Raw genomic sequence first — 16,934 nt, 5'->3', positions numbered from 1 at the left:
AAGGGAAATATTTGACGAGCAAATATTAGCCTATGTGAAAACCCACACAAGGCTCGTCTTTTGGCCTGTTTAATGACTAATTGAATATCATTAGTTGGGTCCACACAGATCGAAGTGCCACCGAAATAAAGGCTCAGAATTTAAAATGCCATATGGCCCAAATTATACATTAACCATGAGTTAGAGGACAATAATACTCTCTGTGTACAATCAGCCAGGTTAGATAGAGGACAACCATTTTTGGACACCATCATCTCCTTGCCAACAGAGACAAAGGACACATAAGGCAAGCCTTTTTTATTTATTACCGGGGAGTTGATGCGGTCATTGATTTATAGTACTTTATTGCACGTACAGTGTGTGCCAAACGAGGTTGATTAAAGTACTTAGATTGTGTTGTTACGACAGTACCGCATATTCGTGGTGCGTAAATTCTAATCTGGGCTCGCCAAAGGAGGAAGCGGGAGTTTCAGTAACTAAATCGTGCCATGAAATAAGTATGCGTTTCACTAAAACATCGTAGGTATTTGTCTTGTGCATAAAACACCTGTATCGGTGCTTTACTGCGCCTTGAGGCGTTAAGAAATGTGGGTAATTCATCCGCGTAAAAAGGTTACCAAAACCTCTCCAAAGCGCACTGAGGTGCTGTGTGCGCAACGGAGCTGCCTCTCTGGTCGCTTAATTGTCTAGCAAATTTCTCCACCCTGTAATGGGATGTATGTATGTATGTTCATGTTTTTGATATTTACTTTAGTGAATGTGTTTACCATTCACTGAATGCTTGTTTTAGTCCTTTATTATTAATAGATCTTTAGTTTCATGTCCGTGATAATTGTGCCGATTTCAGCAGTAGACTAACGCACAAAAGGCGCCTATCTTAACAATTTGAACAGAGTCTTAAATGCTTAAGGCTACTTTTAAAACAAGCAAAAGGATGTGAACTTAAAGTTATTAGTAGAATTTCCCACTTGCTTTATTTAAAAAAGATTTAGGACTCAAAGTTGGATAAATGGAGCCTAGGTTAAAGTAGACCCGCCCTACCTGTGTTTACAATTCTTCATATTCCACATAACCAAATCTGTCATCATCGTCTTGAATTAATTACATAATTTTTTGAAGAGAGAACTATTTTAATACGTTTCCTGTCTTCTAACATTGTCTTAAAACATTTTCTTCTCATATCACAGGGGAAATAGTATGCCCACGGTGAAGATCATTCCTCTTGACTCTGATCCAAATCTTCTCTTAACACGTTTCTGAAAATTTGCGTCACTCACACCTATATTTGCTGTGAACTGCATCTCAGACACGCAAAAATATGATCCAAGGTAAATTACAACCGGTCAGCGACATTTCTGCTTTCCCAAGTAGGCTATCGTTTTTTTGGTGAGAAAGATTTAGTCAATGACAAATGTAAAAAAAAAAAAAAACTTTGCGCACGCTACCCAAACAAACAATATAACAATATCCTTATGGGATTGACTAAATTAGCCTACCTATACGTCTAATAGATGTCTTTAACCGTTTTCCTCAATAATAGAGTCCAATTGGCACATTGGATTGCTGTTCAATTACGCAGATAATCTTACAGCCTGTTACAAAGACAGATTTACCCAAACAGGCCCACAATGGGTTGTTTGAATACAATGTACTGCAGATCAGAATCAGAGTGCGTGCGTTTTGGTTTTCATGTCCGTGCATGATTATCTTTCATTTTACTAGTGCATTATGAGAATTATGCATTTATATTTTCATAAAGATGTAGCTGTGGGTGCCAGGGCCAATCACTTCAAATTTGAGATTATTAAAAAAAAAAAATCATACAATAAAAAAGTGTCATTGTAATATCTGATTGTATATTAATTACTTATCATGTAAATCATTTTTTGTCTTTTCTTTCTTTTTTCCTCAGGTGATATCATGATGCCAGATTCTCTCCTGAAAACTACTGAAATAAGTGAAACACTAAACTTAATGTGGCAAACACATAGGTCATACTACTACTACTACTAATAATAAAATGCATTAGTTTGATAATGTGATGTGACACCCATAGGGCCATGTTGCCACATGTACACACCACTTACAACTCATTGCATACATATGTAGATCTAATCCACTATAATTTGGACTATGTACACATTTGCATAACCAGAGGTAGTATTGTAGGGGAAGGGAGGTTATTTGTAGCAAAACAATTTGATTAGATACATGTTTAAATACAATAATGGACTTATAGGATATGAAATGTACACTATACTGTAAAAAAGAGCTTCTTCTAAATTAAACTGACATATTTTCTGGTGCTTTTTACACAACTGGTACTAGAATCCAGTGCACGTGCAGGCATGCTGATTCAAACTCTGTGCCTTGTGACAACAGTTCATCAGACAGATAGGTGACAATTAAAGCAATCCATACAGGCCACAAGGGATCAGCGAATGGTTTTATGAGTATGAAAATAATGTGCATCATATGCTGTGGCCTTAATAGTTTCAAAATATCAACCCAGCTAAACAGACTACTATAGAGTTACAATCTATGCCAAGGAACATTTTTTCTGCCTGTCTCTCTCTCTCTCTGTCACACACAGTTCATAGTAGTCGTTACAAGTTACTCCTTTTGGGAATTCATGTCGGAGCATTCAAAAAGTCATAAAAACATCTCAAGGTATTTAGCCTGCAAATATTTAGAGTATATCCCATGAGCATTAATGCTATTTTCCAGCAATGCCCTACTTCCCACTCACACAGTTACTCACAATCACATCTGCCAGCTGCCAACTGAGAAGCAGTAGATCAGGACAAGCAAAAATACAGTAAAAATAATATTATCTGATGCAGGACCCCGGTGTGATCTTACCACACTAGTGATGGTGACACTATCCATTACCATCACCTGTGTTTTTCCTGCTTTGCAAAGCCCAAATGTCCATTGTGAAAGGGGTCCATGGGTTGATGAATTGCCCTGTTCTATAGATCATTTAATTTAATATTTCATTATATTTGTCCTGTAAACCTAATACATACCAGCTTCTGTGTGTGTTTGTGTGCATGACATACTGTTAAATTTTGTCCAAAATTATATTAAATAGAATCACATACCTACTATACTAGCTTATTGGTTTATTTAATTTCAGTTTTCAAATCTTGTGGAACAAAGCTGCAGGGCCAGAATAAGGAGAAGATATGCAGAGGACAGGGGTACATTTATTTATAAAAATTAAAAATTAAAATTAAAACAGCTAAAGAAAAGACTGAAAACGAGTCAATGCAGCTGCCTTTTAATCAGTTACAATAATATAATAAACAAAAAAATCAAAGTACACAATATTTAATCTCAATTGAAGACACATCTTCTGTGCTCTCAACCCCCTAAACATCGTTTTATTTCTTTTTGGCAACGGTTAGAATATTTATACCATAGGCCTATCATTTTGTAGGGTCGTTTGTGTGACGCTCAGATGGAAATAGAAAATGTCCGACACACCTTGAACGCAGCATTAGCTGGGTTAACACTATGCTGACGTGTCGCACCTCTTGCTCCGGAAGACTTTATTTCAGTTTGCCTCTGCTGGCGACAAGCGGCTCCGTTCGCTCTCATTCATCTGCTCCCCAGACCCGGAAAGAATTTGACGTGTGTGTATGCATGGCAAAGTGTGTTTCCGGTATAACGTGTGTGTTGATCAGCGTTCAGCCTTTTTCTCTTGGCTTTCAGTAGAACAGTCGCTGACTTCAGAGTCCCAGCTCCCTTGCCTGGTCACCCCTTAACAGCGTTATATTTCAAACCGGTGGACATGGCATCTATTTCGGCACCAGCTCAGACAGGCCCTTCTCCGGCTGCTTCTCTGCAAAGAGGAATTGTGAAAATGGTAGGAAGGAATCCTAACACACATATGTGAGCTCACTTAGCTTAGTGAGCCAAGGGCTAATGAAGGCTAACTAGCGATAACTGTCATACAACTTTGAGTAAACTTATTTAAATATATAAACGTACCTGTGTGTTAAATGTCAGTCTTGGCAATGTGTCACTAACATTCAGTTCACCTGGCTTCAGTTCATGTCAGTTAACACTAGCTGGTTTGCTACTTAATTTGCTAGGCTGCTAATAAGCTGAAGCCAACGACGTTAGCACATGTTTTCTATAAGTAACTTAAACTAACCATTTCAGTGGAAATGTGAAGTGAATCTACAAATATTAAGCTGTCAAAGTTGCTTTACATGTACTGAAATCCAACCTGGCTATTTAGTAACTTAGCTGTAACGTTAACAGATGTTTAGTTTCCCAGCTATCTGCTAGCTAACCGTTGGCTAACTAGCGTTTACTCTTATGTTCAGCAAGTGTTGACTTTAATGGACATAGTTCGTGGTCTGCGGTCCTGCTGAACACGGAGTTGACAGCGTTTACACAAATTGAATGTCTTTATCTTATTGGCGACATACAAATTAGTACTTAGCAAAGTAGCGTGTAAGCTAACAATTAAGGCTTCTTCTTATATCGCTTCATTATTGTCCCTCTCAGCATTTACTATAAATGCTATTGTATCATATTTTAGCGGTTAAAGTACCGATTATTAATGTTAGAAAATATGGGTTTCCGGACGCTATTTCTATGGTTCCGACCATTCAAGTCCCAGGGCATTTGCCTAGTATGCTGGTTGCAACCAACCACGGGAAACTGACACGTAGCTATAGCGTTCTTTCCCCTGTAATCTCTCATCTTGGTTCTGTGTAGTCTCCGTTTCTGTCACTTCACCTTCTTTGGTTTTAGATGCGGCCTGGTACTTTGTTCTAATGGCAAGATAACCTTTACTCATTTAGATAGCTAAGTTAAGTTAGGGCGCTTTCACACCAAATCATTCCTAACCTTATATTTTCTCAATGTACTGTATGCATTGCATAGTTCCATAGTTTGAACTCGGGAAGGTGCCCAGACCCAGTAGATCCACACAGTCTTCTGGAGCAAACACATAAATCCAGAGTTATATTGTTGTATAAGTTTTAGATGTTAGTGTTAGTAAGAAAAGGTGCATGTAACTCATTCTACTTTATCATGGAGAGCATATTCAACAACACACTCACACTTGTCACTTATTACCAAAGGAATTGATGATTGCATTTTTTTTGAAGCCTCTGTTAGTGCACCGGTCTGAGTAGTTGGATTCAAATGATTTTGGTAAGAGATGAATTTCAAATGAACTCTTAACGTTCACCATAGTTTAGTTTTAAAGTAGAACCTTCATTAATGGCCCTTATCTAATACAATCAACTCTGTGCCTTGAGACCACTCTGCTGTCACCCTCACGGTCTCTGTGGATTATTTTTAAAAAGCAGATAAAGACCTATCTGTGAATACAGGAATTCGGTTAACCTGTCTGCACCTGGTAGCTTCTATGATTTATTTATTTTTTTAATCTTGATTTTTGTTTTATGCCCTTTAAAGCACTTTGTGGCTTATGTCTGAGAACAGCGCTTTATAAATACATTTTACTTACTTGAGAAATGTGATCAGGCAGTCGAGCAGAGCTGTGTAGTGCATTCCAAGTGGAACTTGTCCCTTTTGTAAACAAAGAAGGGAGGTAGTGCCTCTTTCTTTCCGTGCCTGGTCAATACATACACATTACAACTACTCTTCTGGTTAGCCTATATCCTACTTGATTGGACTGATTCAGATAGTGGGGAATGGTGGTGTTTTGATGGAAGACTTTATCTAGCCCACATCTTAGATCAACAGCCCCCAGTGATGCTCCCTGCAGACACTGGAGAGTCCGCAGATAAAAGGTGTTTGCTCAGATTCGTGTAAATGCCATGGTTGTCAAACCCAAGAGTAGGGTTATCTTTTTTTTTTTTTTTTTTATTATTTAGCCACGTTATCAGATGGTGTGATCTCAGCGTGCGTTTGAATGACTGACTGTTTCCATGGAAACGTGAAGTTGCTTTCCAGCAGTTTTCCAGGCCTCTGTAACATCTTTTAAGATGTTGCTAATTTATACCTACTACTACTACTATCCACACAGGATGGTTGCCTTAATTGCCTACCTACTTTACTTGTTTATGTTATACCAGTTTCAAATGAATCCTCAATGTCCCTTCCATAGTGCTTATCAGATTGACACTTTCCGTAATGCAAATGCAACTACAACAGTTTACTGAATGTACCAGAAAGCGTGTATTGACTGAGACGATATAGAAACTGAAAGCTACCACTTATTTCTTCCTTCCACACAGGTGTTGGGGTCTGGCATTTGTGGCCTGTGAATTGCATAACCTTTTTGTGATGATGAATTAGAGTTTAAGAAGCAAGAAGAGAGCGTTTGAAGATGTTACCTGCATTTGCCGAATGCAATGGGGGCTGATACTTTTTTTTTTACGGTTGACTTTATCTTCTCCAATTGACAGTCTTTATTGTCATCTCTCCAGGTATTGTCAGGCTGTGCCATCATTGTTCGGGGCCAGCCTCGGGGTGGCCCACCCCCGGAGCGTCAGATCAATCTCAGTAATATCCGAGCTGGGGCCATGGCCCGTCGAGCCGCTCAGGGCCAACCCGACACCAAGGACACCCCTGATGAGGTGAGCACCTCTATCCCATTCTGTTTGGGTTTGTTTATATTTATGTGGGTTTGGCAAAGGCAGAACAAGGTCCTTCCAAGTAGCCCTGCAGCACACACTACTCTATTCCAATTTGGCGGTTAATGCTGATATGTGCATCTTTTGTTTTTACTGTGGGTAGAATAAATAGCTTTGAAATTTTTGTCACATGGCTTTGCTATTGTAATTTCCATCAATCAGTTGTAATTATGTATGAATGGGTATTCAGACCATCAATCATTGTATAAACGATAATGTAGTCTAGAGATAAACATGTCAATTCTCAATTGAACTCAAGCTGTAATTTGCTTTTCAAGCCTTTGAAAAGTCCATCAATTTATTTAGCAAAGCTGGATATTACCACTCTCTGTTCTTATTTTAAGATACACTACGGGCCTTTTTCTTTTATCAGATGGAAAAAAGGGAGGAATACAGAGAGAGTTTGCTTTAACCAAGAAAACATCATCGAAAATCAAGTTTATTTGCAGTTTCTGCTAACACTGCTTGTGTAACTATTGTGTTTAGTGGGTACTATTTTCACTTCATTACTGTGGACTGATGTGTGTCTGGTGGCTGTGAAGAGGCAAAAGGAAACAACCTGCAGTGGGGGCCACCAACTGAGATCATACTGTAATTTAATCAGAAAATAATACAATACACTTTTTTTTTTTTTTTTTTTTTTAATGAAGGATTATGTTTGTTATTGCAGCAGTATGTCTCTTTTAGTTGTTCTGCTGATACTAATCAGTCAGAATACACCTTGGTTGTTTGTGATAAACCTTTTGATTTGATCGCTCTATAGAAGAATACATTAATATTCCCGTCTGTGTTGCAGCCGTGGGCCTTTCAAGCCAGAGAGTTCCTGCGGAAAAAGCTAATCGGCAAAGAAGTGTGCTTCACTGTGGAAATCAAGACCGCTTTGGGCAGGGAGTACGGCATGGTCTACCTGGGGAGAGGTGAGTGGACTGTCGCGTCTAAAATCACAAACTGGTCTGAACAATGTCCACATAGGAGAATAATACAAATTCCATAAATGTTCCTTTTCCCCTTGATTTTTCGTCAGTTTATTTTTTTCAAGAATAAATCAAAATCGTATGAGAGGGAACACTGATGTCATACAGAATTTAACATACCGGTGATGTGAAAACAGTTACACAGTTATGCACACTTACTGCAAATCAGGGGTCTCCTCAAAATTCGGGGTTATGACAATATTGCCTGTATATTTTGTGCTTGAATAGCATTAGAATTTGTTAAGTACCCTGTTTTTCAAATGTTTGATGGTGGTACAGTACTGTAGAGTATTCCTCAGTGAAGTTGTACCTGCTGCTAGCTTATCAGCTGCAAGTACGATTTAACTGAGAATTGTTTGTAATCAAGCGTTAAATTGGCACCCCAGCAAAAGCGAATTTGTATACATGGCTAAATGTCTCTCTTATCCTAAATGCCAGCACTCATGATGGCCTCTTGTCCAATCAAATTACCTGAACAGAACTAACTGCTGTGTAATTTTAATCATGCTGGTCTTAAAAAAAAATCCAATTCTATTTTTCAGTTTGATAGGTTGTTTTCTCTGTCCTCTCATTTTAGACACAACAGGTGAGAACATTGCTGATTCTTTGGTGAACGAGGGCCTTGCCACAGTCCGCAGGGAAGGAATTCGGGGCAACAAGTAAGATTTTTGCATCTCTGCTCCCTGTAATGTTTGTTTGTTGACACGAATGGCACGACACTTATAGTACAGTACAGTTCCACGTGCTTAATATGGTCTTGTCAGGTGTAAAACACTCACTATTAGAACATTCAGCAACACGTTAGCATGAAACTGATACTTATGCAGAAGAAGGTTAGGTTTTCATTCGGTCTGTTTCTCAGCTTTTTGGTAAGATTAGTTAAATAGTTAAATTATGTGTACTGATAAGATTGTAATCCAATATCTCACACAGTATGTCAAAGTTTATCTTTGGGATATCTAATTGTTGCATATCAGCTTCTCTGGTATGTGTTATATTTGTTATGATGCCATCATCGGCTACATTGGCGTGGCTGACCTGTGAGACTAATATCATAAATGCTTTCCCTCTAAAACCCTTTGCTTAATCAATATGGTTGATTTTTTTGACTTTTGGTCATCAAAGCTGGTTTTAGTTTGCGACTTTACACTGAGTGAGGTGGAAATAATTGTTGGCTACATAATGTAATTTTCGTGTAGCAGCACAACACTGGTAAATCTGTGGGGGCATATGCATAAGTCCTCAACTAGTAGACTGTAGAGAATTGAGATAGAGCCATGGTGTCCCAGATGGGGGCAGTATTACCCTGCTCCTGCGATGATGTCCCTCTGAAACTCTTTTCTGCCACATTGCCCTTACACAGTAATCCCCTAAACACACTTTCACACCCAGCGCTATATGACAAAGTACTGTATATCCCCCCCAGTGGCGATATTTGCACATTACACACATTACAAGCAATTTCACTCATGCTGCTACATGTGCATCTTCCAACATGAACGGAGATGATGTGAAATTCTGCCGCTAATGATCCATTTAAAGCATTCTGCGCAATGGCCCAGAACAAGCACTAATGTAAATTATGCTTTAAGTGTAAGCAGGCATCGTTTGGCCAAAGGGAGCCCCATTACTCAGTGAGGACTGAGGCCTTAGTTTTTCCCTCAGTGTGCTAGCCTCCAATATCATTACCCTTCGTGATTGGCTATGTTGATCACGCTAACTATTTTGTGATCATAATTATGGGGGAAGATTATAACGATGATGGCTTTCGGACAGTGCAGTTAAATGCGTTCAGAGTGATGCAGACTGCGGCTTGGGAAAACGGCCCCCCAATTCACAGATTTATGGGCAGGGGCGAATGCTCAGCAGTGCCCCAGAGCAGGCTGGGGCACAGTTGTTCAGGCTGGTTTGGTTTATTAAAGCAAGAATGAACTGTCTGTCTGTCTCTGTCTGTCTCTGTCTGTCTCTGTCTGTCTCTGTCTGTCTCTGTCTGTCTCTGTCTGTCTCTGTCTGTCTGTCTCTGTCTGTCTCTGTCTGTCTGTCTGTCTGTCTGTCTACTTTTGAATATGTTTAAAATAAAACCTGTATCAATCGTGTATTTTGAACACAATTAACCGGTTTTTGGACAGCATTTTCTGCAGTGGTATTTACCCACTTTTGAGCAAATTAATTCACCTTGACAGTAGCACAAATACATGTCATTGTTCCATTGACTAAAATTCCTCAAATTGAGTCATTGTTATTTCACTCAAGGATCAGCTTTACACAAAGTTCTTGCCTTATTTTTTTTTTTTTGCTGTCCGGTGTCGTTCTCTTCCTTGTATAGCCTCCTCAATGTTCGCTAAATATATCACAACACTGTTGTTTGGAATGCCATATCCCATAATAGCTTTTATGATTGCATTTAAATTATCCCAGAAAGGCTTTGGTTTAGTGCACTCACAAAACATGAGTATGGCTTTCCTCCAGATCATCACAGAGCCTAGTTCAGCATGGTTGTCGAGGGGTTTGATCTCGGGTATTATGAAAGAAAAAAAGAAAACGTTAAATCCTTCCAGCAGAACTTTCTCCATACTCATCCACGTTGTTTTTACCTGAAAGCATCCTTCCATTTGTTAGTTACACTGACTGTATGGAGTTTTTCTTTTGCCCTATAAGTCATAATCCTGACTTTTATTAGCACACATATATTATTTATTACTTGCAATCTTAAATCTGTTGACTTGTGCAACAGAAAATATTCTAGTGTAGTCTCAAACTTTAAAGTTTACCATTAATGAATTATGTGATTTTAGTTTTTTCTCTGTCAGCTTCGGGCTACATATTGCAGCTGTGGGTGTCAGGCAGATTTATCTTTATTTAAATCGCACGCATGAGTTTGCTGTCCTTGGTGCTGAGCAATACAGTGATTGGTGCAGACACATTAATCAATCTACACTACTCAGTCTTTCATCTCAGTCTGCGTCATTCAGTCGGACTGCTTTTCTTAAAAAAAAAAAAAATGCTTTATCCATTCACTGAGGTGGCTGGAGCCTGTAAATTCAACTTTCATGGCAATACACTTTCCTTTTGAGAAATGAAAAGCACAGACACAGGGTTTGACTGATTGGTTTATATAACGCCCACCCACCAGAGCAGAAGGGAGCTACATTAACATGGAGACCAACTGTGCTTTATAATCCTCCACATCTCCTTTTTAACTGGAGTCCCGGAGGAGTTCTGATTGAGAGGGGGGTGAACTGTGCTCATTTGGGCCTCGCTGCTCACTAGGACTGGTACCCCTCCAGTCAAGTACACTAGGGAACATGACTTCCTACACTATCTTGAAACTTGTACAAAGACAACAGGGAGCTGTAAAACCGCTTGCTGAGGTTCAACATTTTGTATCTATTAAAAGTATTTTTGGTTGCACAAGGGAGGCCATATTGAGAAAGAGATATAGCCTACATTGTGTTCAAATATAAAGGAATTGGCAAGGTTTTTTCCTTTTTTTTTTCTTGGCCCTTGTTCCTCCAGTAGTGTCTCTCAGTACGCTACTTTCTTTACCCATCAATATTTCTGATTTCAACCATTGTGTTGGTTGGAAGGAGTTGCTGACCTAAAAAGAAACCAGTGTATATGGAGACATGGATAAGTTCACTATTATCTGCCTCCACACATGCAGTTATTTGTAAATCTTAAACAGTCTCTGCTTGTGAGTTGCCTTCCATTTAGTTCTGTGGCTTTACCATGTCTGCTTTCCTTGATTGCATTGTTAGTTTCTCTCACTCTCTTTCTTGTAGCTTTCCATTCCTGTTTAACGCTTCAATTCAAAGTAGCTTAAACACAATTGACTCCTGACAGAAAGTTTCACTATTGTTGCTCCGTAAGCAAGAAACGGTTTTGATTCAATTTGAAGTAAGTAGCTAAATCTGTGTAGGGGGGAACTGGACTGGATGGCTTTTGGGCATGAATCCAAAAGCCCAATTAGGAACACACAGCTGGAGAACAGGGCACATGTGCGTGTGTGTGTGTGGCGTTTTTAATTGAGACCCACTTTGCTTCTCCAAAGTGAGCAGCGTCTTTTAGGCAGCAAGATGTGAAAAATTCAGTTTGTGTACGGTTCATTTTTTAACAGCTCTAGTCACTATCGCTACTCCCATATCAATCGGGCAGCCATTGCTTCTAGGAAAAACAAAAGCCTGTTGGCTATTTGAAGTAATTAATAATTAAAGTTGTACAAGGGCCCTTAAAAAGCATTAGGCCACACAATTTAGAGAGCCAGCATGGAATTAATTGTGGCGTTTGTAGCCAGCTGCGTGGTTGCCTTTGAAGGAGCTGTCAAACACTGTTATTGTCTCTTGACAAAATGCTCGGATACATTTTTTAAAGCAGTTATAATCTGGTCATCAGCTGGTTGCCACTTAAACAACGGTGCAGTTTGTCAGGAACAGCACTTTATCCAGCACTCAATTCAACAAAGCTGGAGCCTTACCAAACCACATACACATGCAAGCCTATACTTTTAATGAGCATTTGTACATGTTGAAACTTAACAACCAATGGGAGTTTTGTTACACTGACAAGCTCCAACTCTTGCTGTAATTTGATGAATAGTAATGAACCCATCATGGTAGAAGTTAAAAGACTTTTTGCATTGGCTACAATCTGTTGTAATTGTAGTTCTTGTTATGGTGATATTTGCCTACTGTGTGTGTGTGTGTGTGTGTGTGTGTGTGTGTGTGTGTGTGTGTGTGTGTGTTTTATGGCACTCAAAGACCCTCTAATCCTTTCTAGATGTGTTTGTAACCTATTTAATAGCAATATTTTAACTCGAGCTATCGCAGCTTTAGCGCAGCAATGTTCTTTAACCCATGTGTGTTGTTCGGGTCTGTGGGACTCGTTTTCATGTTTGCTAAAAGAAAAATTACGCTATTTATTATTTCTTCTAACTCAAACTCTGGCCTTGGCTCATTTTCTGTGAAGAACATAAAAAAATAACTTTTCAATGACTGCACACGGTAAATCTCACAGGGGTAAATGGCAAATATGAACCATAAATGATGTATATATCATTGGTAATTGAGCTAAAGTAAACATCTGTTAAGTGTTTTTACATAAATTGTCATGGCTGTATTGATTTAAAAGCCTAATAATGTGGTGGGTCCACCAGACCCGGGAACATTGGCTGTGTAACAAAAATATGAACACCACACAAGGGTTTAACATCGTTTTCATTTTTCACAGCTGGTAAGAAGCCATCTGTGAAAGTTTCCATATCTGCTTCACTCAGCTGCAGGTTTCAGTAGCAGGGCGATTTCATGCTACTTAACTCATTCATTGAAATAAATTTAATAAAGTTCCTGTGGAGGTTTCATTTTGGTTTTTTATGTTACGCACTAAAATTCCTTTTTAAACGTCCCAGTCTGTTAAAATTTTATCCGATGAAAACTGAACGGTCTCAGGTGTTTCACACTGTGGCTGCATGCAAGTTCTTCTAAAAGAGAAGGCCTGAAAACGGAGGGGAAATATTTCTGCCATATTGACAACTTTTTTTTACATTCATTCAAAAACTAAAATTAATAAAAATCAAATAATTATATTGTAAAAAGGCCATACAGCTAACTTCTACTCACCACGTATAAAGAGATCAACTTATTGATGTTATCACTTTAACGGTTTCAAATGTATTTTGTTGGTGTTCCTTTATGTATGCTTAAACTTTCCTTTTTGCGTGTGTGTTACCAGTCCAGACCAGGCCAGACTCTGTGAATTGGAGGACCAGGCTAAGGCTTCCAAGAAGGGCCTGTGGAGTGAGGGTGGCGGTACACACACCATCCGCGACGTCAAGTACATCATAGAAAATCCCCGCAACTTCATTGACTCCTTGCACCAGAGACCTATCAACGGTAATGAGTTTGGGAGGGGCATGCACACATCCACACTGATACACTCATACAGAGAAAGCTTGGCCTCAGCACACAAAAGCCTCTATTTTTTTCATTTAAAAAAAACAAAACCTTTGCAGGCTTTGTCAGAAATCCACCATTTTTGTTTGAAGAGATTTTGTTTTAAATATCCACTTGAGGGCATGTAATGGCACACAAACGAAATCACCCTTCACCAGCTCATTCCTCCAATCTCTCATCTCTGACCCTTCCCGAGGTGTAATGTGCCTCTCAATTCATTTCCAGGCGACTGCCGTTAACAGTGGCTCAGCTCATTTCACTACCCTTTAATTGAATGGGGAAATGAACAGGGGAAGGCTTTTTCGTTCTTTTATTTCTTGTTCTTACCATTTGTGAGAGACAGTCAAGGGCTGTTATGAAATTGGAAGCAATCCAGCCGAAGCGCTTTAAATTGTGTTGAGTAAGTTTGGTTGAAAACCGGAATACCAATTTCTCCCTCATCTTCTTACGCGGACACATATACAGGCATATAAGTATACACAGAAAGAAGGCATATAGAGACTGAGAAAACCCATCATCACAATGCCATTTAGGTGCGAAATGGCCTTTCACACAAGTGACTGACATCCTGCCCAATTTCTTAAAGTACTTTTAAAGGTTAGGAGCAACAGTGGCGTTATATGATTTTGGAGAAAAATCCAATGTAATACGTCAAAAGCTTTCCAAATAAATTGCTCTTACCTCGAGCCTTGATGTGTTGCAAATAAGCATTGTAAAACCTTTTAAAGTGATGCGTGTACTCCAAAAGGCTATCTCTTAATCTCTTAATATCCAGTTTGAACCTCCGTAGGTTTGAAAGGTGACTGTAAAAGCACGCACTATAAATGTGTAGATTCTTTCTTCCCAGATAGCAGTGGCTGTGGTCAGCTGGAGTGTCTGCTGCCTTCAATTGGGACAAGTATCAAAACATGCAGCATGTTTTGGCAAAATATACTACTTGCATCTGGATTTCAGAGTATTTGACGGGAATAGCTACCACCGAAGTAGTGTATCGGCTTCATTTTAGATAATTGTTTTAAACAAACTTCGCACACTGGCAGCAGTCACGCAAATTAATTTAAACTTCTCACAGCCCTTTTTTATGCTGCGAGGACGGAAGCTGCAAACCTTTTATCCAGCCACCTTTTAAGCCTACAGGGGTGAGTGTTTTGATAAAGCTTTTAGTTGGAGTATCACTTTAAGTGTACCCAGTCTGCCAAGGAGGCCATGACTTTCTCCCCTATGAGAAGTACCAGAGAGTGGTCATTTTAGCAAGACCTCTCAATTCCACTGCTCAGTAAAACACTGTGGTTCTTTTCGACAGGTTATAGTTTTGAATTTGAGTGTCGTGCAGGGCATTGTTGAAAAGGGAATTCATATTATGACAATTTTCCCCCGGGTGAAGATGGATCAAAGCAAATTAAATAAATTCAGATTTTCATTGGTCTGGCCCGACTAGCCTTGATGTAGCTTTCCTGAAAGTATCAGATATTCGGTTTCACCCTGGGTGCCTTATCATTCTGTCCTCCCCCTACATTTTCCCGTGTGAAATATAGTAATTATAAGGTAAGTATAAGCTTCGTCCAGCCCACAAATAAGTGAGTCTACATTGCAGTTCAACATGCTCTCCTCCCTTATATTCTGTTCTCCTTCCTTCCTTCCTTCCTTCCTTCCTTCCTTCCTGCAGCCATTATCGAGCATGTGCGTGACGGCAGTGTGGTTCGTGCCTTGCTGCTCCCTGACTATTACCTGGTCACTGTCATGCTGTCTGGAGTAAAGGTAACCACCGCTCACTTGCTAAACTTACTGTACGTACACACCGCCGCCGACTTGAGCTGCAAAAGAAGCTCTGGCCGCTTGTCAAAAAATACGGGGAAGCTTTTGACGCTTTGGCCACTTTGACGTGGCAGGACATTCACATCAAGCAAGGAAGACTAGCATGCATTACTTTTTTATTTATTTTTTTAACCGCGATAATGAGTGTTTCCTCCATTTTCTCTGAACTAATGTTTTGGTAGGAACGAAAGTTTACATCGTACGTTCTCTGGAATCAGCCAGCGCGAAGGACGTCTATATTCCGATTGGTTGCTGGTCGTTTGCCGCTGAACCGCGTCATAGCTCATTACCATAAAGTTGACCAAACTTCAACTTTCTGCTTGGCGCTCTGGTCGGTCAACGGCCAAAACGCGACGCCGACGGATTTGCCGCTTCTTGCAGCTGAGAGAAGCCGGCTTCCATTGAAAATGAATGACTTCCTGTAACTTTGAAGCTTAAGTTGGCGTCGGTGTGTACGTACAGTTACAGTGAAATGTTAAACTGTTGAACTTTTTATATAACTATTTAACAGTAGTGAGCAAATAAATAAATAACTGTATAAACGGCTAAACCACATATAATATGGCAATGGTCTGACAGTTTCCTCCACACCCGTCTTTCACGGTCACAAAAACTACTAATAAAGTATTTTAATGTAAACCGTCCAGTCTTATTTTCTTATTTTATAAAAAAGAAAACGCATTTAAAAGAGCAGCGGCTCATTTGTTCCTCTCTTCCGAGTCTGTGTTTGTTCTACCAGTGTCATATCCGCTCCTCTAACTTTCCCCATCAATCCCTTTCACCAAGCCCCGATTTGCCAACGGACCACTCAAGATAACTTATCTTTTTCATCTCCCCACTTGGAGATATTAAATCCATTTCAAGGTGTTCTTTGTTTCGTTGTTCAAAGGCTTGTCTGCTCGTCGGCCTGTTGTGTTTAGATCTGTCTGGTGTTTTGCCACGCTCAAAGGAGAATACAGATAGCGTGTACACCAAGGTGACATCACTTCAAAGTCGATAAGAGTAGTACACAGAAAAAAACAGATTATATCAGAAAGTGTGCACAAAATCCCTCCTCAAGGCACTGGTTGACTGCTGGGAATTATAGTAGACAAAATCTGTGCTTCTCTTGCAATGGGGATGTAATAGAATCAAACCCGACACATTTGAACACATTTCCCATTGTTTAAAAAAACCACAAACCTTTTGATTGAAGTACAATCATATAGGGCTGCACAATTAATTGCAATTGTATCTAAATCGCAATATGGACTAGTGCAATATAGTGGTGTAAGAAAAAATGGATACACTTTAGTATCGTGATATTTAATTTTGCAATACTGTATCAATTTTCAAAAACTACCGATTTTTATTATTATTATTATTTTTTTAAAACCATTACATTTTTATTTATTTTTTAGTTTACGTGCAAAAATGTAAGACAGTGTTCATGTTTATGTTGTGTATAAACCCCCTACCTCTAGATGGCTATGCTGAGACACACCACTAGTGTCCTCGCCTAACTTTTGACTTTTTGCTAGAAGCTAACAATGTAGCTATGGGTGAACTTTGGCCTACTTTAGCATATAAAA

The 16,934-nt window shown here is 39.3% G+C and overlaps 1 protein-coding gene across 1 annotated transcript in view; it reads left to right on the top strand.

Moving 5' to 3' along the window:
* Positions 1–3,536: 3,536 nt before the first annotated feature.
* The window catches only part of snd1 (staphylococcal nuclease and tudor domain containing 1), a 179,150-nt gene continuing 165,752 nt past the window's right edge, over positions 3,537–16,934 (top strand). Inside the window, exons 1-6 of the mRNA XM_028570226.1 lie at positions 3,537–3,871; positions 6,420–6,569; positions 7,423–7,543; positions 8,178–8,259; positions 13,328–13,488; positions 15,215–15,306. Coding sequence (XP_028426027.1) covers positions 3,797–3,871; positions 6,420–6,569; positions 7,423–7,543; positions 8,178–8,259; positions 13,328–13,488; positions 15,215–15,306 — 681 coding nt within the window. The 5' untranslated portion in view covers positions 3,537–3,796. The remainder of the gene's footprint in view (positions 3,872–6,419; positions 6,570–7,422; positions 7,544–8,177; positions 8,260–13,327; positions 13,489–15,214; positions 15,307–16,934) is intronic.

Source organism: Perca flavescens, chromosome 23, assembly GCF_004354835.1.
Source record: "Perca flavescens isolate YP-PL-M2 chromosome 23, PFLA_1.0, whole genome shotgun sequence".
In the NCBI taxonomy this organism is placed as follows: Eukaryota; Metazoa; Chordata; class Actinopteri; order Perciformes; family Percidae; genus Perca; species Perca flavescens.
The sequence above is the reverse complement of the archived record's forward strand: the minus strand, read 5'-3'. Positions and strand labels throughout refer to the sequence as shown.